Below are 22,660 nucleotides of genomic sequence, written 5' to 3'. Positions count from 1 at the left end.
GAAATCCACATTTTACTTCATTTTTCTATGGGAAACTGAAGATCCGGATCCCGCTGATCACTTGCTTAGGTGCTGTTTTCTCATGCGAACCTCTTGCCTTCCTCACTCCTGTTTGCCACAGATATTTATAGGACGGGACGCTTGCCCACTTGAATGAACTGGGTCTAGTTTAGGCCTGGGCAAGCTGCCTAATGCTTCTAATCAAGCTGCAAGTAAAGGTCTTGACAAGGTTGAGCTATGGAAAATGGAATTTTTGAGGTGGCCGTGCCCTAAAGTTGGCCATCGGCACATGGTGCCCTAGCTTTCATCATAAGCTATCTTAAAATGACTTCCTTCAGGAGCTGCCTGTGGGTCCTGAGGTGTAGATTGGCCACTTCTGATCTAGTTCATGCCTTTTTTTAAGTGTCTTCAAGTTGTAGCAGTTGTGCTTCCACCGCTTTCTCTCTTGGTTGGAGAACGAGCTATAGGTGAAGTGCAGTGGGAAGGAATGGTGGTTATACTTAGCCACATTTTACATCGAATATTCTTCACAGCTTATGCCTCAGTCAGCTGGGGTTGTACCCCTCTGCACTTTTAAATAGCCTTTAGCTGTCTCTTGGTAGAGGCTGAAGAGTTATTATATTAAAAAGAAAAAACAGTCACTAGTATAACTAGGTAAAACTCTCTGATGTCCTCGAATGAGATTCATCCTTCTTTTACGTGTTTATTAAACGTTGTCTCCTATGCTACAGCACACCGCAGTGTACTTTGCCTATGTTAAGCTTTTATCAGCACCACTGCACAACAGACCTGGCCTGCCAGTAGTGGCTTAGTGGTGTTATGACGTTTAAAAAGGGCACTTGTTACTCTACCAGGATAGTTTCATAGATTTTGTAGACGTTAGGGCTGGAAGGGACCTTGGAAGATCCTTGAGTCCAGCCCCCTGCTCAAAGGGCAGGAAGTCGGCTGGGGTCATAGGATCCCAGCAAGATAAGCATCCAATTTACTCTTGAAGGTGTTCAGTGTAGGTGCTTGAACCACCTCCAGTGGCAGGCCGTTCCAGTCCTTGAGGGCTTGGACAGTGAAGAAATTCTTCCTTATGTCCAGCCTAAAACGGTCTTGCAGGAGTTTATAACCATTCAACCTTGTCATCCCTTGGGGTGCTCTGGGGAACAAGTGTTCCCCCTGATCCTGGTGGTTACCCCTGATAAACTTATAGGTGGCCATCAGATCACCCCTGAGCCTGTGCCTTTCCAGGCTAAAGAGTCCCGTGGCTCTCAGCCTGTCATCATAAGGTCTGTTTTCCTGGCTTCTGATCATGCGTGTGGCTCTTTGCTGGACTCTCTCAAGCTTCTCCACATCCTTTTTGAATTGTGGAGCCCAAAACTGGACGCAGTAATCCAGCTGTGGCCTCATGAAGGTCAAGTCCAAGGGGAGAATGATGTCCCGGGGTTAGTTTGTAGTTCTTTTTCGTGCAATCTGGGAATGGTTCCTGCTATAAGATTAAAGAGTGGGTGGGGGAGGAAGAGTTGTTACTAAGAGTAAGGGAGAGCAGCCCTGAAATTGTTGCTAGAAGTGGATTCAAACCAAAAGCCCAGAGATGAGCACACAAATCTCTCTGCCAGACTTATTTTGGTTTGAATCTGAGGTATTGCAGAGAAATCCAAGAATATTTTTGTCTTGGAAGCAATGCAGCATCTTGCACAACTAACCAGGCCAAGCAAGCAAGTTGTAGCACCTGGACTGTACTCTTACCCTAGCTACTCCCACTTGCTTTGAAATGCACATTGCCTGTACAGGTCCTTACAGGATCATGACCAGCTTCCTTGTAGGTGAATTGCTCAAGCTCTCCTTGCATGTATGCCTATATTGAATCTGACTTTGTGTTAATATGACATTGGAGGTTGGAGCTTGTGTGTCCATTTGAAAAATAGTGTTTGCTGTGGCGAGGCTGGCATGGGCAGATGACTGCAGTATTTTGAGATGAAGTCTTTCACTGACCAGATTCCTGCAATGGTGTAACTCGTTAGTCCTGTCTATTTTTATTCCCCTCTGAAGATTCCACTCACGAGAGGGCCGGAAGCAACTTGCGATATTTTGAGAAGTTGTTGGCGAAGGAAAGAATGGAGACGTTATTGAACAAGACATCCACTAGAACAGAACCGGTGATGCAAGGAGGGGTCTATGAGAGGCCTTCTGACTACCTGCCTGAGCGTGAGATCTATGAAGGTCTGTGCAGAGGTGAAGGAGTGAAAATGGTAAGAGAAGCATAAAATACCAACAGTGATAACCAGTTTGCATTGTTCTTCCCAAAACTTGCACTGCACTACACACTTCCAAGTACTAAGGCCTTTCTATAGCTTATGGCAAATGATCTAGTTCATACTTCACCCTGAAGCCTGTAGCATTCTTGGGAGTGGGGAGGGAGAGAAGAAAGGAAGAGTGGGTGAGTTCAGTCCAGCCCATCAGTTACAGTAGTATTTACTGTTTTGATATTGTCCCTTGACTCCCTTGAATTCTGCTCTTGGGTTTCCATCAGAGTTCTTACAATGTGGTAATTTGCCAGAGATCAGAGGGTATGGTATAGTAGCAGACTCCATTCACTTTCTAGTTGCTCCATTTCAAGTTGACTGCTGGGTAAATGCAAACTATTACTCAAATACTGTTTATAAAAAGGAATAATCTGCAGAGAATCGTTTTTTCCCTCATCTTAGTCCAGGAAGTTTACTATTCTCTGCCAGTAGGTGGTGAAAAGAACATAGTTTTTACTGCTTTGGAGAGCTATATATATACCTATAGGAAGTGTGGTTGGTAGCTGCTTGTCTCCCAGCAGGTAGCCGCAGACCTTCCTAACTGTACTGAACTTATGTACGAGTACTCTGTGTTGCTGAGAGGGCTTGGGTTCTTCCCCTCGTGGGGTGAGTTAGTTATTGCCCTTGGAAGCAGCCTGCAGTGGAACTTGTTTTTATATGGTGCTATCTGAACAGCCAAGTAGGAAAAAGTGTCTTCCCGATGCTTCTCTCAAAGGGTGGTGAAAACAGTTGTCCAGCCAGTTATGCTGAGCGTGCATGGTAGCAAAGCATTCTAGCAGCCTTTTCCTGTTTTGAACTTTGTCCCTGCAGGACATCTTAATCATTGCTCAAGGAAGGGGAGAAAGCATGATTTTTAATACCTGTTTCAACTATGGTTATAAATCCCAGAGTAATTGCAGCCTTTTTGTCTTCTGGGCTTTAGAGATTTTTTTTCCTTCCCTACGAACCCAGCTGCAATATCTTGCATGCAAGACAGCTGCCTACTTTGTCATTTGGTCTCCATTGTACATTACAGATTATGATTAAACACTCACAGAGTAAAGTTCCACAACACTTACTCCAGGGTGCACAGGAGGAAGGGCTGCTCTCTGCTCACAGATGTTTGCAGAGACATAGTCTAGTTTTTACCTGGTTAAATACACTACGTCCACTGGACTGGACATCCAATTTTCCAGTATCTCCTTTAGCATGGCAGAAAGCAAACTGTTTTCATAGCTTTAAACATTTTTAAAGGAATAAATAAGTGCTTGAAGAAACTAATTAAAGTGTGTGTTGTCTGGGGATTTTATGGATCAGACACCTCGGAGGCAGAAGAGGCTGTTCTGCAGGTACCACGATGGAAACAGGAATCCCCATCTGCTCATAGCTCCCTTCAAGGAAGAAGATGAATGGGACAGCCCTCACATAGTTCGATACTATGACGTCATGTCAGATGAAGAAATAGAGAAAATCAAAGAATTAGCCAAACCAAAAGTAAGCATTCCTCGTCTTGTACTTCATCTCACCATTGGCTGCTAGTTCCATGCCCTAGCTCTAGCAGGGAAGGTGGGGTAAGTGGATATTAAACATGTGAAACTGAGCTAATGTTGTGTGAAACTTTAAGGTGAATCTTGCTTAAGTGCCTTGTGGACTGTCTGCCTGGCATGAAGCAATGCCATGTACAGCTGTGCAAGGTAGCCCTGTATGTGCTGGATCGTGGATCAGAAGGAATACAGCCACGCTTCAAGATGATCTCCATCTAAGTTTACTTGGCTCTTTTAGGGATTGGGCATAATTAGATGGGGTGCAGCATTGCCTGAGTGGCTATGCTGCTTCTGAATTGGGAGTGGACATACACAGAGCTACCTCCTAGATGTTAGGATCCCAAGGCCCAGGCTTTTAAAGGCATTGCAGTGTTGAACAAAGCAAGACCCAAATCCCAGTAAATATCAGTGCATTTAGAAGACTAAATCCCATTGATTTCAATCAAAGTGAGTTTTATGTGGGTTTTTCAGAGCCTGAAAATGCTGCTTGAGTTAGGCTCTGGTTGAGCTTGTTGTGGACAAACCTCAATAACACACTGCAGTTCAAGGAAGTAGGGCATGACATGGAGTATAACGAATAGAGCATGCTTTGTGCACTCCTCCACGGTAGCTCACAGCCTTTGATTATTAGAACTGGTTTCTTTGCAGCAGGAAATACTGGTCAGTGTAAAAGCATTGCATGCTCTTTTTCTAAAGGTGTTTTGAGATACTGGAAGTATCTCTATCCTCCACCTTGCGAGCTGCCAGCAGGGCAGAAGAGGGATTGGTTTGGCAGCTCCCTTCCTTCCCATCCAAAGCACATGTCAAACAGTCTCAGAATTTATTTTTATGAGCCTAAGTTTCGGTGCATTACTCAGATTGTGAATTGTAGTGACAGCATAACCGATGAACAATGATATGCTGTGCTGTACAGGTACCATGAACCTAACATTTCTTGTACATTTGTCTAATCTTTAAGGACTGAAATTACCTCCTTTTATATGCTAAATTCCAATAAGGAAAACAATTGCTACTGAAGATGGCGCGCATTGTGTTCTGCCAAGTTTGACAAGAAGTTAAAACTCACTACACTTATGGTGGGGTAATGAATTATTCATGTTAACCTTTTTCTTTTAGCCATTGCTGTAAACTGTAAACCCTGTCAGGATAATCATTGTGCTTATATCATTTTTAATAGAACATGCAAGTATAATTGGATCAGAGTGAGAAATTGATACCTTCAGGAACATGAATTGTATTTAGGAAGTTCATGAAGCTCAGACTTCTGTGCCTACCAGCCAGCTGCCTTGGCAGCAAACTTTTTATGTCTGTTTTGAAGCCTTGCTCCTCCAGGAACGGAGGTTATTTACCACAGTTCCACCGTGCTTTAAAACACTTCTTGGAACTTTAAAAGTTACTCAAATTCAAACCAATCCATGTTACTGACTTTTTTTTTTTTCTTTCTAATCAAAGCAAATTAGTTTCAGGTAAGATGGTCGTTAACAGCTCATTTAACCGAGCCTGGAATATATCCTGTATATGAAAACCCAGGGGCCTTGTTCTCACTGTTTTCATATTGGTATACCACCATTGATTTAAATGGAATTCCATTTGATCCGCACCCCTGTATGTGAAATCAGGGTGAGGCCCAATGAAAGTAGGTAAACTATATAGTTTTAGATGTATATGTACATGTGTATATATATTCTGGTGCAGCTCGCAAAAATTTAATTTTTTCAATCTCTATGATCTAATTGCAGAGTTGCTTTGAAAGTGCGGTGTTATGGCCAAAAAAGTGGAAACTAGAATGCTGTGATGGGATAATTCCTTCATAAAAAAATATTTTTGCGCCAGGAAACTTTAGTCAGGAATCATGAGAGCTTTGCAGAGAGAACTTTTAAGTAGGGTACAGTATGAGTGTCCTGGATCTTGGGACCGCCTGTGTTTTAGTCTAGAAGACCTCCTTGAAATCTCTCCTCTCTGTTCCAAGCAATTGTGAAATTGGTTCATGTTAAAGTGCCAAGTGAAGATAGGTATGCAAATATTGGGTTTTTCATGTTTCATTTACAAAACACAGTTGGTTTTTGTTCCGATTATGAGGCAATTTTAACTTTTAAACAGGAAATCACTTGCTTTCTAAGTAAGTGTCTCCCGTGAACCAAGAGAAAGTTCAGTAAAACTCTGGATTTTACTGGCGTGGAACAGTTCTAGCAGGTTAATATAGGATGAATCTAAATTTCAGTACTGGGCTTGTTTGTAATCCCGATGCATCTGCTTAGACAGAGGTATAGGAGAGAGTATTTATGGAGCTTTGCTGGATTTGGACAGATAATACTGTTGGTCATCTTGGTTTGCAGGGAGAGCTGTGCTCTGAAAGTTTTGAAGCAGCAGCTGGGGGATGGTCTAAACTGGATCCAAAACTCTATTTAAAGAGATGATCTGGTAAAGGAAGGTTAGATGTAATTCTCTGAGTAGAGCAAGTATTTCACACCAGTTCTATACATCCTACAAAATACCTGTTACCCAGACTGTTCTCTCTCCCATTGAAAGCTTGGCCTAAAGAAAGCTTAAAGAGCTTGGGTCTTGGCTTTAAAGAGCTTGGCTTAAAGAAAAGATCTGCAATACTTTTTACCTTCTGTTAGCCATTATCTGTTGTGAGTAGGTCTATCATAAGCTGAAAATAGTGTGTGAAAGAGTCTGTTTCACAGTAAAATGAACCATTTGGTCACCAAACAAGAGATGACAGGTTAATGATGTAGCCAGGCATATTTTGTCTTCTCTTCATTCAGGTCAATTCGTGGCTACAGAAAGAAACCATATGGTGAGCTTCAAAATGGAGACATAATGAAGAGTTTGGAAAGCTAAATTATATCACTAAAAGCAATGCCTCATTGTACAAATAATGAACAGAGTTCGGCCAGCTTGACTTTCCTGCTGTGATTTATGGAGCAGAGATCTGGAATAAAATACCAAATGAGTCAGAATCATGGGAATAATAATGCCAAGAAAACTAATGAACAGATTATAAGACAAACCAGAGCAGGACATATTTAGGGGAATATGAAGGAAAATCTGAGCAGGCAATGGGAAAAGAAAAAGAAAAGGGAAGAGAAATGAAGGAGAATATGTAATTAAATGGGATGGAAGTGGTGGGGGAAATGGACTGAAACTGTTTCACTACCTACAGAACATACTTGCAGTGTAGACTCATTTGATTCAGCAGAGTAGAAATTCTGGCTTTAATTTATTTTCGGTGGAGTGTTTAAATCCTGAGTGACCCAGCTGGTTTCAGTGGAGTTGCTCTGGATTTAGAGAGGTGTCACAATCCTGCTGAGTTGCAAAAAGGCTTTGCATCGTTCATCTTCAGAGCATACAACTAACCTCACAGCATCCTTTTGAGGCAAGGCTGTGCCATGCATCTTACAGACGGAGGAACTGGAAATGTAATTTAATATCTTTATATAAGGTTAGACTATGCACTGCAGTTCTGTGGAGTGAACACACAACACATTTAACATAGGTGTAACTTGCTTTACTTTTGTAGACCAATTTTAAATTATGCTGGGGTCCAGTAATCAGCTCTTGTGGGGTAGCTTCCCTAGCAAGTACTATTGCGGTGTCTGCCCACTAGGTGGGAGGGAAGCCAGGTATATAGCCTGTTTACGTGAAGCAAAGGGCTGCTCTGGGATAGACGTGGGCATGCTATGCCTGCACCACTGTCCTTGGCTTTCTCTTGGAGTAACTTCGCACCAGATACTAGTAAGGTCCAGTGGTGTAAGGCTACATCTCATGTCTGCTGCTTGTTCATACTGCTGCAGCTGTGGCATATTTAGGGTGTTTGAGATGTGACTGGAACTTTCTGAGCTCCCAGTTGCCAGTTTTATTGTTCATTTGCTAGATCAGTGCTTGAACACTGCCCTGTAATCCAGGATCCTTTGTAACCCCCAGCCCAACATGTCTGTTCCCAGCACCTGTGCCACAAGATGAGCATGAACCCTTTCTTCAGGGTATTGTCCATCAAGAAAGCCAGTTGAGACCTGTCTTTCTTTGAACTGCCTCTTTTTTGTCATTTTGGTCGGCTCTAAGTTGCTCAGGTGCTTGCCCGACCTACTTCCATGAGCTCTTGCTGGCTACCTGGGCTGATTTTTTTTTGTCTGTTTTTCACTTTAAAAGCAATGGATGGAATTGTTCTGATGCAGGAGCACTCAACCTCCAGCCCGCAGGCCAAATGCAGCCCGCAGAACTGGACATCCGGCCCACGGGGCTCCCCATGAGTGGGGAAACTTGGCAGTGGAGTCGGATCAGGGCTGGGCCATGCCCTGCATTGTGGGACTGGATTGGGCTGGGCCAAGCAACTCTCCACCACGCAGTTGGATCGGGTTTATGTCATTCCCCTCCCCCTACATACCAGGAACAGGGCCAAGCCAGGCCATGCCATTCCCCCACATGCTGGGATCGGGGCACTGTCCCTCTGGCCTGTTGGGCAAAAAGTTTGGACACTGTTATTCTAATGCACCCACTCATCTTCCTTGCATTCAGCCAGCCTGTTCCAGAGGTCCAGCTGTTCTTGTCTTATTAAAGGGGTGGAAAGCTGCTTGAATTTCTTAATTTGCTTCCGTTCCTTCTTGCTAATATTGACTCAGCCTGTGCTAAAGGCTGTCTTCTACACCTGATCAGCAAGCAACATTGACTACCAGTGTCAGGAGATGCTATGGATTATGTTGCCCAGCCTTGTGGGCCAGATGAGTGGTGCAGTGCTGGTCTCTGGACCAGATATGGCTCCATGGACCTCCTCCAGCTTGCCATGCCATGCTTGCTACATGTGCACATCTGCACCATGCCTCTGCTTTTCCCCTCCTCCCCCTAGCTGGTTCATGACCTGTGCTGCACCAGCTACTGCGCATGGTGCCTATGCTGCTGGTCCAGGACTGTGTGATGTGCATCCTTGAGGGGTGCTGCATGTAGCACAGATCCTGAAGTCTATATATAGACCCAGCCCCTGCATGCAGGAATGGTCTAGTCCACTCGGCTTAGGTCAGTTTGGACCCATGGGCACCACCAGGAGCCAGGTGACAGGGCTCTGGGGTGGATGTGGCCCATAGGTTGTATCTTTGATGCCCAGTATAGCCCCTTAATTAGCCAAGGATCAATGGTTATGCCATCCATGTTTCTCGGTGGACTGCTGTAGCGTGAAATCAGAATTGGCTCCAGACTGGAGCTCTGAATTTTACCCAGAAGTATATCTAAACCAATACTTTGAGTCTGAAAAATGAACGTGATGCATGTGTGGTCGTTATGCAACATGATAATGACTCTTTACCACTACCCCTCCCCCCTTTGCAATCTCTTTTAATGCAGTTGGCACGAGCTACAGTGCGTGACCCCAAAACAGGTGTCCTAACAGTGGCCAGCTACAGGGTGTCTAAAAGGTAAGGTTACTTGTCAGAGTGCTTGCTTTCTTGTCTTCACAATCCACTCCACCTGAACTCAGCGCTGCAGCTGTCACTGCTAGTCCATGTGCTCTTGCCATTCTCCCCTGATCTGCATGCTTTTACTGACCTGATGTCACAAAAGTGTTAACAATCTGAGTGTTAACAATTTTAGTCACATTCGCTATAATTTTTAATCTCTGACTGCATCTTACATGAGGAACAAACCTTTTTACAGGTTTTTAATACGCCCTCTTTTTTTATTCTTGATCCTGGAAATGGAGTATTTGCACATTATTCTTTCTCCAGGGTTTAGAGATTTGATATAGATTAACTTCTATTTATAGCATCTGTACCTTTATTATCTTCTAAGATATTTTTTACTTCAACCCTTATGTTAATGTGCAATTTAAAGTAGCATAATAGAAGTTATTTTAATGAGGGTTGTTTTTTTTGTTTTTTTTTTTGTGAGTCTCTGTCCAACATACTAATATAGGTTAGTATAACTATATTCATCCTTTTGACTTTTGGTAGTCAAATTACTTATTACCAGATAGCTTATAAAAACTGATATGTGGTAATTTTTATAGTATTGCATAGGAATCTTACAATAATGCTGTGACAGTTTGGAAGAAAAAAACTTCTTCAGCAAATAATCCTTGCAGGGCCAGGATGAGGGCTACTTAGTGTATTTCTGTTTAAGATTAATCAGCTTTTATCTCTTGCATCTCCTCTGCCATATTCCTACGAAATACTTGGTCTTTCTGGAGGGGTAATGGGCATGTTTTCCTTTGCTAAACTATAGAGGTGACTGCTTTCCCAGCAAGTCATCTGAGTTCAAAGGTAAGAAGGATGAACTGCAAGCTTGCAGTAGGCTGGTGGTATTTCAAGAGGAGAATTTTGCTGGCTTTGCTGGGCATATGGGGCACTTACACACGTGCAGGGAGCCTGCTCTGACACTGAAAATCCAGCACACTGGAGCAGATTCAATTAATTGAGTGTACTGGAGCATATAAATTGATGCTCTGGCAGCCTTGCACATCACGTGTATATCAGCGGTACAGGGCACCTCCACACTGAGACAGTGATGGTAGTGTTCTGTGAACTAAAACCCGTTCCGTGCGCTTTAGTTAAAAGTATACCCACGCCATTTTCTCAGCATGGAGGTGCGCTGCTGATGCACGTGACACGTGGACAGTTTTTTAATTGGTGCAGCTCACTTATTAAAAGTGCCCGGCACTGCATCAGGAGCACATGTAAAAATGCCCATGAAGCCCAGCTCTTCTTTGGGTGAATCTGTCTATGTGAAAATGCTCTTCTCCAAGAAAAGGAGGCTTTTTTACCAACACCAGAGGTACCAGGACTGGATTTCATGGTGTCTGAAAGCTGGGTGCCAGGCTATCCAGGACAGCCACATCAGTGAAGTGTCAGCTGCTGTTGTACTGGCACAGTCTTGCCTGTCTTGTCCATTTCTAATCCATGATTGCAGTCTCTTTTATCTTGTGTGCCAGTGTGGCATTTTCCTCCCTTCCCAGATGAAACCAAATCAGTCAACACCACAAACTTGCTATAACCACCATTCTCACCCCTTTCTCATTAAACTGGGGGGTTGTGGTGTCAGCACCTCCACAGTCAAATGGGTCGCCAGCTGGCTGGGGCCGCACCCAGAGAGTGGTGGTGGATGGGTCATTTTTGACCTGGGGGGATGTGGGCAGTGGGGTCCCCCAGGGCTTGGTCCTTGGGCCTGCACTGTTCAACATCTTCATCCGTGACTTGGATGAGGGGGTAAAAAGCACCCTGTTCAAATTTGCAGATGACACTAAGATGTGGGGGGATGTGGGCACGCTAGAAGGGAGGAATAGGCTGCAATCGGATCTGGACAGGTTACAGGGGTGGGCGGATGAGAATAGGATGGGATTCAACACCGACAAGTGCAAGATGTTGCACCTGGGGAGGAACAACCAGCACCCACCTACAGGCAGTACAGAGGCAGAAAAGGGTCTTGGAGTCGTCACTGATGCCAAGATGAACATGGGCCGGCAGTGTGGGGACACGGACAGGAAAGCCAAACGCACCACAGATGCATCTCAAGCAGGTCCAAAGAGGTGATCCTCCCCCTCTATGCGGCACTGGTCAGGCCGCAGCTGGAGGACCGCGTCCAGTTCTGGGCATCGCACTTCAGGAGGGATGTCGACAGCATGGAGAGGGTCCAGAGGAGGCCACTTGCGTGATGGGGGACAGCAGGGCAGGCCCTACGAGGAGAGGCGATGGGACCTGTTCAGCCTGCACAGGAGAAGGCCGAGGGGGGATCTAGTGGCTGTTACAAACTAGTCCGAGGGGACCAGCAGGCACTGGGGGAGTCACTGTTCCCCCGAGCGCTGCCAGGAGTGACCAGGAATAACGCTCACAAGCTGGCAGAAGGGAGATTCAGGCTAGATATCAGGAGGTGCGACTTCACGGTCAGGGCAGCTAGGATCTGGAACCAACTTCCAAGAGAAGTGGTGCAGGCTCCTGCCCTGGGGGTCTTTAAGAGGAGGCTAGACGAACACCTTGCTGGGGTCGTTTGACCTCCAGTGCTTTTTTCTGCCATGGCAGGGGTCGCACTTGATGATCTACTCAGGTCCCTTCCAACCCGACCAACTATGAAACCAGGCAGGTCACTATTCAGAATGGGTTAGAAGTGAAGCACGTAAGCTGTTGCTGGTTTTCCCATGACTAACTCCACACTCTGCCGTGTGTTTATCTGAGTACACTGTCTCAGAGGTCTTAAAATGACTGTGCACCTAAAGTTCCACATTGCTCAGGGTGCTTTTTTTTCCTCCTCCCCCAAGATAACATAGAAAGGAATGCCATTGCTATTATTACTGTTAAGCCACAAGCTGGCGTTGGTGTAACTTTCCAGAAGCTACAGCTGCTGTTTTCTTCCCATATTTTATTTCATCACCCCCTTAAACCGAGCTTCCGTGTTCTTCAAAAGCTACCTTATTTGCATTCTTTTTGAGACCTCAGTTATTGGTTGCCCATCTTGAAATGGCACTAAGATATTGAGAACCTGCAGCCTCCTTTGCAATCTGCAGATACCTGCCAATGAGGCCTAAGTTATCTCAAGTTGGATGTGAAACAGAAAACGTGAGAGTCCTAGCTTGAACATGTGGCAATATCCGCATCAAAGGCTAACTGAAGGCTTTTTTTGCCTTCTCCTTCATAGAAGGAGTCAGTACCTTTTGCTGCTGCTCCCTCCTCCCCTTTGGTAGTAGTGATACTGTATGTGCACCAAAACTAAAGCTCTTCATGCCTATTTCTGCTGTCTGTTAGATGAAATTGGAAACTTTTGCAGGTCAGAAAGCTTATTAAAAACCAGCAAAGTGTCTGGGATAGACTTGGTGTACCTGATAGCAAATGGATAGTTTTTGACTCTTTGCATTTCAGTGTGATTTAGATTTTCTTTCAGTGTTCTTTTTCTTCCCTTCCTCCCCCACCTCCATAGCTCATGGTTGGAGGAGTATGATGATCCCATCGTTGCTAAAGTGAATCACCGAATGCAGCATATCACAGGGCTGACGGTGAAAACAGCTGAACTATTGCAGGTTTGTATCACCGTTTCCATGAACGACTTGTGCCCCCGGCAGCTGGGGCTGTCAGTGGCGGGGGGGCGAGTGCCAACCAAGGGTCAGTGACTACTTGCAGACACCACCTGCAGTGGCCAGCAGGGATTGTGGACCACCCGCAGGCAGTGCCAGTGACAGGGTGGCAAGTAGTGACTGCCTGAAGGTAGGGGGTGCACTGCCCTTGACTTTTTGTAGGGGGTGCACTGCCATGCTTGGGGGGTGCCCGTGCACCTGTGTGCACCCCCTACGCGTCTCCCCTGACCACTTCTTTCCAGGGTCAACATCCAAGTGTATCCACCTTCCACACCAATCGGAGAATCCAGTTCTGGCCTCAGACGTGGACACAGCTAGGACAGTATGCCATGCCTCTTAGCCATGGAAACCCTAAATGCAGCAGAACTGGATGCTCCCATGGGAAGGGAGGGCCAGAAGCTCATGCAGGCACTTATCCAGTCTTTGCTGCCAAACAGTGCAGTGGGCAGTGTGCTCCATGCTTATGGTGTTCACAGAGGTGGGGAATATGGCTACGCAGTAGGACAAGAGGGCAGAGGATTTGCTGTCCTGGGGACCTACCAGCTGGAGGAAGGACTAGACCCTGGGCAGGGCAGGATGTTTTCTTTTTCTTACCTTACATGTGTGTAGATCCATCAAAAATAAGTAAATAAATTACCAGCTCCATTTCACGTATGGCCTTGGTTCTGTCTTTTGCCTTAGTTAAGCAGAGCAAATGTTTTCCTTGCAATCAGATCTGTAATCGGATGTGCATTTTCCCTCACCCCTTAGGTTGCTAATTACGGTTTGGGAGGACAGTACGAACCACACTTTGACTTCTCAAGGGTAAGAGCATAATTTCAAATGCATTCTGCATATCATAAGCCTGTGCTTTGATAGAGCAGTGCATTGTCAATGGGGGGGAAGTGGAATTTCAGTACGAGTGTAGCGCCTGTGTGGCGATTGCTGACCCCCTGCTGTGTCACCATTGCTGGCAGTGTGCAGCAGGCACAAGAATACTTTGGAACCAGGAATCCCATAGCACACTTTCAGGTGGGATTCTTTCGTGTCTATTTGATTTAAACCAAAGCTTCTGTCATTAAGAGAAGGCTATATTCCTACACCATTCCTGCATGGACTTCTGCATAGTATTCCATTGGTTCCTTGAGCATGTAGGTTTACATTAGTAGGTAGGGGGGATGCAGGGGTCGCTTTGAAACAAATGCTGAGTGCTAGGACAATTCAGGTCCTCGGCAAACTTTTGCTGTCGTAGTTCTGACTTGCCAGCAGTCCTCCCCTGTTAACTTGGGGATTATAAAACTTCTTGATATAAGTCAGCACAGCTAATTCTCTTCAGAGCTGCTGAGTTAAAGTGGATGAGCCATCAAGCTGGCCAGTGTGATCTTTATTTATGGATTAGTTGGCTAGGCCGGAGCTGCACTTGGACTTTAGCTGATAATCATTGCCGTAGTTAAGACAAGGCGGTGCTTGGATTCGTGATGGGTTTGAATTGGTCCTCCAGGCTCCGTATGCATTGCAGAGTTCAGAAGAAAAAGTTGAAGAAACTTTCTATTTTGCAGTTTCTCGAACCTATCCCACAGCTGTTGGCTTGGTCAGAGCACGCTGTACAAAACATGTAACCAAATGTTGTGGTTATTTTTTTTTTTTTTTTTTTTAAAACAAGCAAACAAAAAAACCTCACTTAAAGAATATTTCTTGCTTCGAAAATTAAATAGGTCATGCAAAACTTTTAGATGCATCTTAAGAAACCCAAATTCTAAAATCTGCATGTGACCTGGCCTTGGCAGAAGTGCTTCAAGCCTGTGGAGTTCCAAGTTTTAAGCACTGTCTTGTGAATTTCTGGCTTTAATTTGCATACACATGTTTTAGAACTGCAATGCCTTGTATTACCCTTTCAGAGGCCATGTTTGCTCTTGGATACAAAACAGTCTTTGAGCTATTTCATGTTTTTAGATTTTTTTTTTTTTTAACCTTGATTTGTTCCATTCCCTGTTTCATCTTTGTGACGACTTTCTTTGTTCCTTAGTAGCAGTTCATCTTAACATCTCCTGGCTGAAATAATTTATTGCTTGGCAGTGGGAATCATCTGTCGCTTTTATCTGTGGGGATATTGAGGGAGAGATTATGGGGATGGTCAGATGTTTTCTCTACTTCTAATAGGCATCTCGTGTGTCATCTTTAACAAGCAAGGCCAAGGCATTGCCCAAGAATCAGTGACAAATGGGATTATTGTCCTGACTTGAGGCCAGTCGGTCAGTGACCTAAGCTGAGGTCATTATTACTATTATAGCACTTCACCGCTAGCCCCAAATGCATTTCCTTCCCTGCAGCAAAATGTTTTGGGTCTTTTATTTTTTTATACTGGAGCAGTTCATTTGACCTGTGCTGTTGCTTCTATACAAGGCATTTCAGAAACTGGGTTCTTATCTATAAACCTGCTGAAATCAGTGTACACTTAATGGTCAGTACAGTGGCCAGCCACACTGAAGTCTTCAGAGATGTGCTCATGTTGAGGTGCATATCTTTTTTGTGTGCATGTACACATGCTTTGGGACAAGGTGCCATTAACCCTATTCTGCTGCCTGAAGAAGGTCATTAGCGTCAAGTTGGTGTTGCTTTCCTTTATAACACCTCAGCATGCAAGGTGCAAGCATTTCCAAACTTGGTTTGGCTGCAAGGTAGCCAGTGGCTTTATCTGCTGTCCATATGCAGTGCCCAACTCCTGGACTGGGGGCCTAAAGCTCTTTCTGCAGACCAATGTGTAACGTTAGCAGGAGCCTGTTTGGAACTTGGGTTAAAGTTGTTATCTATTACAGCGACCCTTTGACAGCACACTCAAAACGGAAGGAAATAGGCTAGCGACGTTTCTTAACTATGTAAGTACCTCTGTGTCCTTGTCTGTGAGCTTGAAGTTTGCAGTTCATTCTCATTTAATTTTATAGAAAGATGAGCCTGATGCTTTCAAGCGTTTAGGGACTGGAAATCGCGTGGCCACTTTTTTAAACTATGTAAGTATGACAAATCCACTATCCATTGAGTGAGGCTTTCAGTTGCATTTCCTTTACAATTAACACATTGCACAAGCTGTAAAGACACAGCATCTTGAGTTGGGGGTGTTCCTTGTTCTCACAGCATCAGCTGCTATTGGGTTTCCTTAACCTCGTTATAAAAAACCTAATTTGTGTGGGGACCAAATGTTCTTCTCTTGGTTACACTAGTGCAAACTCAGTGGATTTGCACTTGTGTGTAAGGAGAACTTTTTAAAAAATTGATTTTGAAACTGCAGTCTTGGAGGGCTTCAGATATAGTATTCCACTCAGCACTAAATGTTTAGTCAAGGGGTCTCATTTTTCTTCAACCAGGATCTGGTAGCACCTGATGTTGTGGGTCCCTTGACAGCCTCTTTATTTTAATTGCCCACTAAAAGCTGGTGTACTGTAGACTAGATTATTGCCTTCACAAGAAACAGGATAACAAAGCTCCTAGCTTAACTGAGAAATTGGCAAATAGAGGAGTACTGAAAATGGTAGCATAGTGCATGGTCAGCATGCAGCCAAAGAACCATATACGTTGGAGGTGCACACATATTGACCATTGAATACAGGAGGTCTGCAAGCTGGTTCAAAACAGTATATGGGCCCGTGTTTGTTTTGATGGCAATTTTTTAAATTTTGACAAATAGCCTGTAGTTTACCTGGCAACTGTAAAGTGAAGATGGGTTAATTTGATCTTCAGTGACTGAGAAGCATCCTGGGAGGTTTTTCAAATTTCAGTTCAGGCTGATCAGTTCCTTTTGAATTGCAAAGAAATCTTGTATTGCCATGTTTAACATATTACAAGGCGTCCCAAGTTGCCGACTATAAAAGAATGGTTTGTTGCCGTAACATAGGTTTTTAACTTGCAGAGCAGTATGCACCATGCTTTGTAGATGGAGAGAGCTGAGAAATGACCCGGTAGAGCCAATGGCAGCCTGTGCCCTTTTATTGTTGGTACCAAATAGTACGTCAAATGTTAATAAGTGTTTAGTTTGCTGCTATAAACCAAACATCAACGGGGGAAAAGGTGAAGATTGTTGACACTTGTCCAGAAATGGAACTGGCAGTTTTGCTGCTACAGGCAGCACTGAACCTACTACCAGACCTCTCCAGTTACAGCCTGAATCCCAATCCTTTGAAATCCGTGGAAGTCTTCGTTGACTTCAGTGGCCTTCAGACCAGGCCCATAAAGTGTAGCCCTTTAATGGGAGTTGGTTCAGAATAGATCAGATAAAAATGCATTCCAGTGCAGAAGGCCAAAACAGAAACAAGCAACACTTGAGATCATCTTTATTAGCTGTAGCATTTATTTTTTAATTTGAAAACTTTAATTGGTGCACAGAGCTCTCTGCTGTAGGGGTGAATGACATCCATAGCCTATATGTAGGGATCTCCATAAATCACACTGGAAGTAACCCCCTCCCCCACCCCCCCAAAGCATCTCCTTTAATATTTTCATTTTGCTGCCTACCGCCACCCATCACTGCCCCGATTGGTGGAGGGGCTTCACTGGCTGGGCTGTTTGCCACTGATTTGCCAGGGAAGTGAAAATCTCTGCCAACTGGGGGGGCGGGGGGGCAGTTTGGGGACGGGGGGGAGCAGCAAAATGAAGAACAAAGGACCCATTGCAAGTGGCATTTCTGGTACTGTTTATGGACATCCCGATCTGGATGTGCAGAAAGCAGAGTGTGCAGTTTCCTTGTGGTACATTGTATCTCTGTCAACTGCTTAGGAGTCCTTACAAGTAAATGATGTAAACCAATTCAAAGGATGTGGTTCCAATTTGCAAAGGAAATGTGTGGTGAAACAGAAACTTGTTATTTATCCTTTTGTTAATTGGATTATAAAAAGTTGCAGAGAATTTTTTTCAAACCAATTTACACTATCGATTTATTTACAATGGGTAGCTTCATAATGGCAAAGTACAGAACTCATACAGCAGAAGTTATTTGTATAGCAAATTCATGAGTAACATGGAGTGAACAAAAATATCCCGGTGCTATGTGCCTGAAGAGATGCTCATTCTCAGAATTCAGCATCCTTTTCTGGCTAGTATCTTTTTATAGAGCATGTGAATTATAGCTTTCTGTTCTTGCAAGTGCTGTGGGTATGTTAGTAACTATTCAGTGATAGTGATACTATCTTAACATGTATGCATTGTGGTTACTTATTTTCTCAGATGAGCGATGTAGAAGCTGGAGGTGCCACAGTTTTCCCAGATTTTGGGGCTGCAATTTGGCCCCGAAAGGTAAAACTGGCTTATCTTTGTTTCTCTCCCTCTTGTCTGTTAACCTGAACGTTGTTTATTCCATACATTTTTAGCAAGCCAGCTAGCATGGACATAACAGTGGACTTAGGGGCTGTCCTAGACTTTAGACCAGAGGGTGGCAAAATACGGCCTGTGGGCTGCATTCAGCCCATTGAGGGACTTTTTCCAACTCCTGGCAGGTCCCTCAGTCCCACCTGGCCCTCAGTCCCACCTGGCCCATGGTGCATATGGCCTTCCCAGGCGTGTAGTGGGACTGTGGTAACTCTACAGCTGGACTGCATTTTCAGGTAGTCCAGGTGACAGCAGTTCCTTCCAGCTGCTGCCGCCACTGGCCCCAGCTCCGTGGTACTGGTGGGGACCTATGCACACAACCCTGACCCCAACCTAGCCCGTGCCTGCTCCGGACCAGCCAGGACCTATGCACACAGCCCCGGCCATGGCCTGCCCACAGTGAGTGGCACCCAGGCAAAAGCTGTTGCTGAGCATGGAGGAAAAACAGCCACCTCCCCCTTGCTGCTGCCAGGCCCTTCTGGCTGCAGCTGCCTGAAGCCTGCACCTGGGCTGCCCTGCAGCTTCGCTCTGCTGCTGTCACCACCACCTCTGGGCCATTCAGCAGGGCAGCGGTGGCATTGGAGAGGAGCCACAGGGCAGCCCAGGCAGGGGCTCTGAGTGGCTGCAGCAAGAATGGCCCAGCAGCAGTGAGGGCGAGGTGGCCATTTTCCCCTGTGCCCAGCAGCAGCTTCTGCCCAGCTGCTGTTATTGCCACTGCTGCTCAGCATGGGCGGGCAGGTTTGGAGCAGGCATGGGGTGGGCTGGGGTCAAGGTTGTGCACATGGGTCCCAGCTCAGCTGGTCCAGAGCTGCTCCACTCTGGCTGGAGCAGGTGCAGGATGGGCTGGGGCTGTGTACGCCGATGCTGCTGGGCGCTAGTGGCCAGGGAGGAGCTGCAGTACGTGTGGGCTCCAGGCTGTTACGAGGAGGGAAGGGTACTGACTAGCCCATGACAGTTCCCTGTGTGGTCTGCCAGCCCAAGTAAATGCCCGCCCTGCTGCAGACTTATGTGATGCTGTATAGAGACAAGGATCCCTAATTTTGAGTAACTAGTCTTTTGCTGTACACAGTCCAAACACTGCATAGAGCTGCTCCTTTAACAAAAAGGGAATTGCATGCAGGTCAGCTTACTCTGCTCAAAACACAGAAAATGCTTATCTCCTCTTTCCTGGGGACTTCCTTTCATTTAAATCCAAACAAATATATACTTCAGCGTGAGCTACTTTAGCAAGGCACTACTTCAGATTTCTCTGTTCCAGGGCTCCTTGTTGCCTGTTCTTAGTTCTTAGTGACTTAGATTCCCAACTCACTGACACTCCTGAGTTTATGTTTCCCGAGTTCTCATATCAGCCAGTACAATGGCTCTTTATGCTGGGTCATAGCACAATCATACGAATAAACCAGAAAACATTTAGACTAGCAGAAAGAGGTGAAGCCAATCCTTAATTTGGGATTAAAACTATTTTGTACCCCTGCCAGCAGTGAACTTTTAAGAAACCAAGTGCCAGGTACACTTGCACATTTTACATCTGCAGGCCTTTGGAAGCATTCTGAAATCCTACATTTCATTTAATACAAGCATGAATCCATTGCATTTTATTTAATACAAGCTTGCTTTCACTTTTCAGGGTACCGCAGTGTTCTGGTATAATCTTTTCAGAAGTGGTGAGGGTGATTATAGAACAAGGCATGCAGCTTGTCCAGTACTAGTTGGGTGTAAATGGGGTAAGTAATTGTTCTCTAATTGACTTCAGCAGTTTTTTTTAAAAAAAGAGATTTTTATGAAGATATATTAAAGAAAATAATTTGCTGAATGTCTTGTACAGCAGTTCTGTAATGCTGGTCTTGCCAAGCAGGACTCCACTATGCATCATAAATACAAATGACATCATCAGTGTGGCATAACATTTTAGATGCAATATTACCTTTGATCTCAATTATTGCATTTACTACTCAGTGTCCTTGAAGTTATTTTAACCATATTGACAACCCAAAGGAAAGGAAATTCTGCTATTTCAGGGTGATACATCTCCTTTAAGTGCCAACTTGAAAATCCAGGGTGGTTAGAGATCAGGGTCTTGTTCCTGCAAAACTGTACTCATGGACTTCATCTTGAATAGAATAGTGTACCTGAAGTCAAGATGAGTGCTCCTAAAATTAGAGCCAAATTCTTTTTTAAACGGATACTTTCTTGGCTGCAGCCCCAGGAAACGTGCTTAATTTATTGACCTGATGTTCTGGAAAATGACAGCATGGTTGGTTGAGTAGTATCTGATCTACTTTTGCTGTGCTGGCACCTCCAGAACTTTCAGGTGTAATAAAGTGAAGATGAAACAACATAGAAAGAGGAACAGTTTCTGCAGTGCAGTTAGGATTGCTCTGGTCTGTTCAAATTGCCCTACATAAAGCGGTTAGAATTCTCCCTGTACCCCGGCATGGTTAACTTCATCCTTGCCCTGGAATATTTTTTCCACCCTCTGATTGGAATAGAAGATATTTATGCTATGTTGTAGAAGCAAATAGATGCAGATGCTGTTAGACAAACCAAGTTAAATTCTACGGTTAGCCCTTAGATGGTCATGTTTGTGACCTTGGAAATGATGGCCATATATCTTTTTGGGAAGAAAGGTGTGTCTTAGCTACATGGAAATAGCTAGTTGCTCTCCCACCTTAGCATGGGCATAGTTTGCTCTCCCATCTTAGCACGGGCATTTCAGGGTGTGGCAGGGACCTTGCCGGAGCAGACTGCAGAGTGCTCCCAGCCTTGGTGGAATGATACTTGGGGGGATGTTCCTTGTGCTGCTTCAAGTTGTTTGGATTTGGAGAAGTACCTTCCTCCTTGCTCCCTGAATCATCCCATCCCTTGTGAGGAAGGGGAGGAGAAGGAGGAGCATAGCATCCAACTCACTCCCCTTGCTTTGTTAATCCAGACACGGGTTTTTACTTCCTTGTTTTGCAGTTTCAAACAAGTGGTTCCATGAAAGAGGGAATGAATTCTTAAGACCTTGCGGCAGAACAGAAGTCGACTGAAATCCACCCGGCTATGCATTTTTCTGTTTGTCTGTCTTCTCTTCTCTCGTTTGTTCTTCCAGTTCATTTCTAAGAAATGATCCATCTTCTATTATCAATGAACCCTGGCACTTTTTTTAAAAAAGAAAAATGTCTAACATCTCTAAGTGAAAGAAGCAACAGGCCTTGTCTACTTGCAGAGTTTGCTGACTGATATTCTCTCCCATCCCTGTCTTCCCTTGATTCCCATCCTTACCTTTTTCCCCCATGCTCCCAATTTCTTTCCTCTGTAACAGCAGTGCAAACAATGCTCTTTGGTGACTGAATGCATTTGAATTCCTGGTCTTGTGCCTTTCGTACCTCAGATGATTTGGATGTTAAATATTTCATCGAACCAAAGTTTTTAAAAAATGTTTTTTGTGTTTTTTTGTGTGTACATGTTGATTTTATTGTATTTCTATGGATTGCAAGTTTTACCACAAAAATAAATGGCCTTTCAAAAGAAGTGGTGCTTTTACTGTCTGTGTGACTTTAATGACTGTATCAGTGTTTATCTCTTTGGCTGCCTGGAGATATGGGCATGGATTGTTAACTTGGTTTGGAGATGCTGATGTTCAGATTTGGGCTAGAGCCCCAGCTGGAGCTCTTTCAGCAGGGTGCACTGACCCTGCATCTTCTGGGGGGAGGAGTTGAGGGTACTCAGTGCCATATCAAAAGAACTTCTAATGCATACCCTGAAAATTAAGCTGCAAGGCCAAGGGAGGAAATGGCTTGCAGTAGCTGGAAATCTGTCCCAAAATGTGTAGTGCCTCCCTAATGTCATTCTTGACCTATGTTGGGGCCCCACCTAGAAGCCCTGCTTGTAGAGTAAGAGTTAATGGTCAAAGAATTTGCTGTATTGTAAACTGGCTGGAGTGTTGCCTCTAACTGACTTGGTATCAAAATGGATGTGTAGCCTGAATAAGGACCTCAGTAAGTAGGCCAGAGCTTCCTCTACTTAAATAAAGCTTTTCACTTTTACTTGGAAAAATAATGAATTCATCATCTTCCATCTTTATGACTTTCTAAAGTCCCTGGAGAATAACTATATCGGACAGTCTTTTGTCCATATTGTTCCAATTAAAAAAGGTGAAGGCTACACCCCAAAATACTAAACCATTCCTTCCCTGAGGGTAGGTACTTCCTTTGTACGACACTTTGTTCTTAACTGCAGGTGAAGGACTGGGAGTTCAAAGGTGCAGCTGGCAAGCATAACTTAAGCACATGCTTGGATAGATTTGAGCATATTTTCCATCTTGTCCTTTATGATGACTTTGAGGTAGGCATGAATTCTAGCCAGGCACACAATAAGCCAGATTTCCTTTTGCCCTGGGACTTCTATGATTTGCAGAGATGGATAATGAGTATAAGGTAAGTTCAAGGACTTGGTCATATGACTATATACAGTGCAGGGCA

General features: G+C 44.6%; 1 protein-coding gene across 4 annotated transcripts in view; it reads left to right on the top strand.

Annotated features, from left to right (window-relative positions):
• P4HA2 (prolyl 4-hydroxylase subunit alpha 2) overlaps positions 1-21,704 on the top strand; it is a 53,411-nt gene extending 31,707 nt beyond the window's left edge. For 2 of the 4 annotated variants that reach the window (XM_090064954.1, XM_090064952.1), the window contains 9 exons: positions 2,038-2,237; positions 3,588-3,764; positions 9,152-9,222; positions 12,710-12,809; positions 13,614-13,667; positions 15,785-15,850; positions 18,057-18,125; positions 19,825-19,921; positions 21,156-21,704. In XM_090064954.1, coding sequence (XP_089921080.1) covers positions 2,038-2,237; positions 3,588-3,764; positions 9,152-9,222; positions 12,710-12,809; positions 13,614-13,667; positions 15,785-15,850; positions 18,057-18,125; positions 19,825-19,921; positions 21,156-21,226 — 905 coding nt within the window. In that variant the 3' untranslated portion in view covers positions 21,227-21,704. Of the gene's footprint in view, positions 1-2,037; positions 2,238-3,587; positions 3,765-9,151; positions 9,223-12,709; positions 12,810-13,613; positions 13,668-15,658; positions 15,719-15,784; positions 15,851-18,056; positions 18,126-19,824; positions 19,922-21,155 lie in introns of all 4 variants that reach the window. The other 2 variants (XM_090064955.1, XM_090064953.1) reach the window with 2 other exon arrangements.
• The last annotated feature ends 956 nt before the right edge of the window (positions 21,705-22,660 follow it).

This window comes from Crocodylus siamensis, chromosome 10 (assembly GCF_052110815.1).
Source record: "Crocodylus siamensis isolate JL-2025a chromosome 10, ASM5211081v1, whole genome shotgun sequence".
In the NCBI taxonomy this organism is placed as follows: Eukaryota; Metazoa; Chordata; order Crocodylia; family Crocodylidae; genus Crocodylus; species Crocodylus siamensis.
This window is presented reverse-complemented; position numbering and strand designations above follow the sequence as displayed.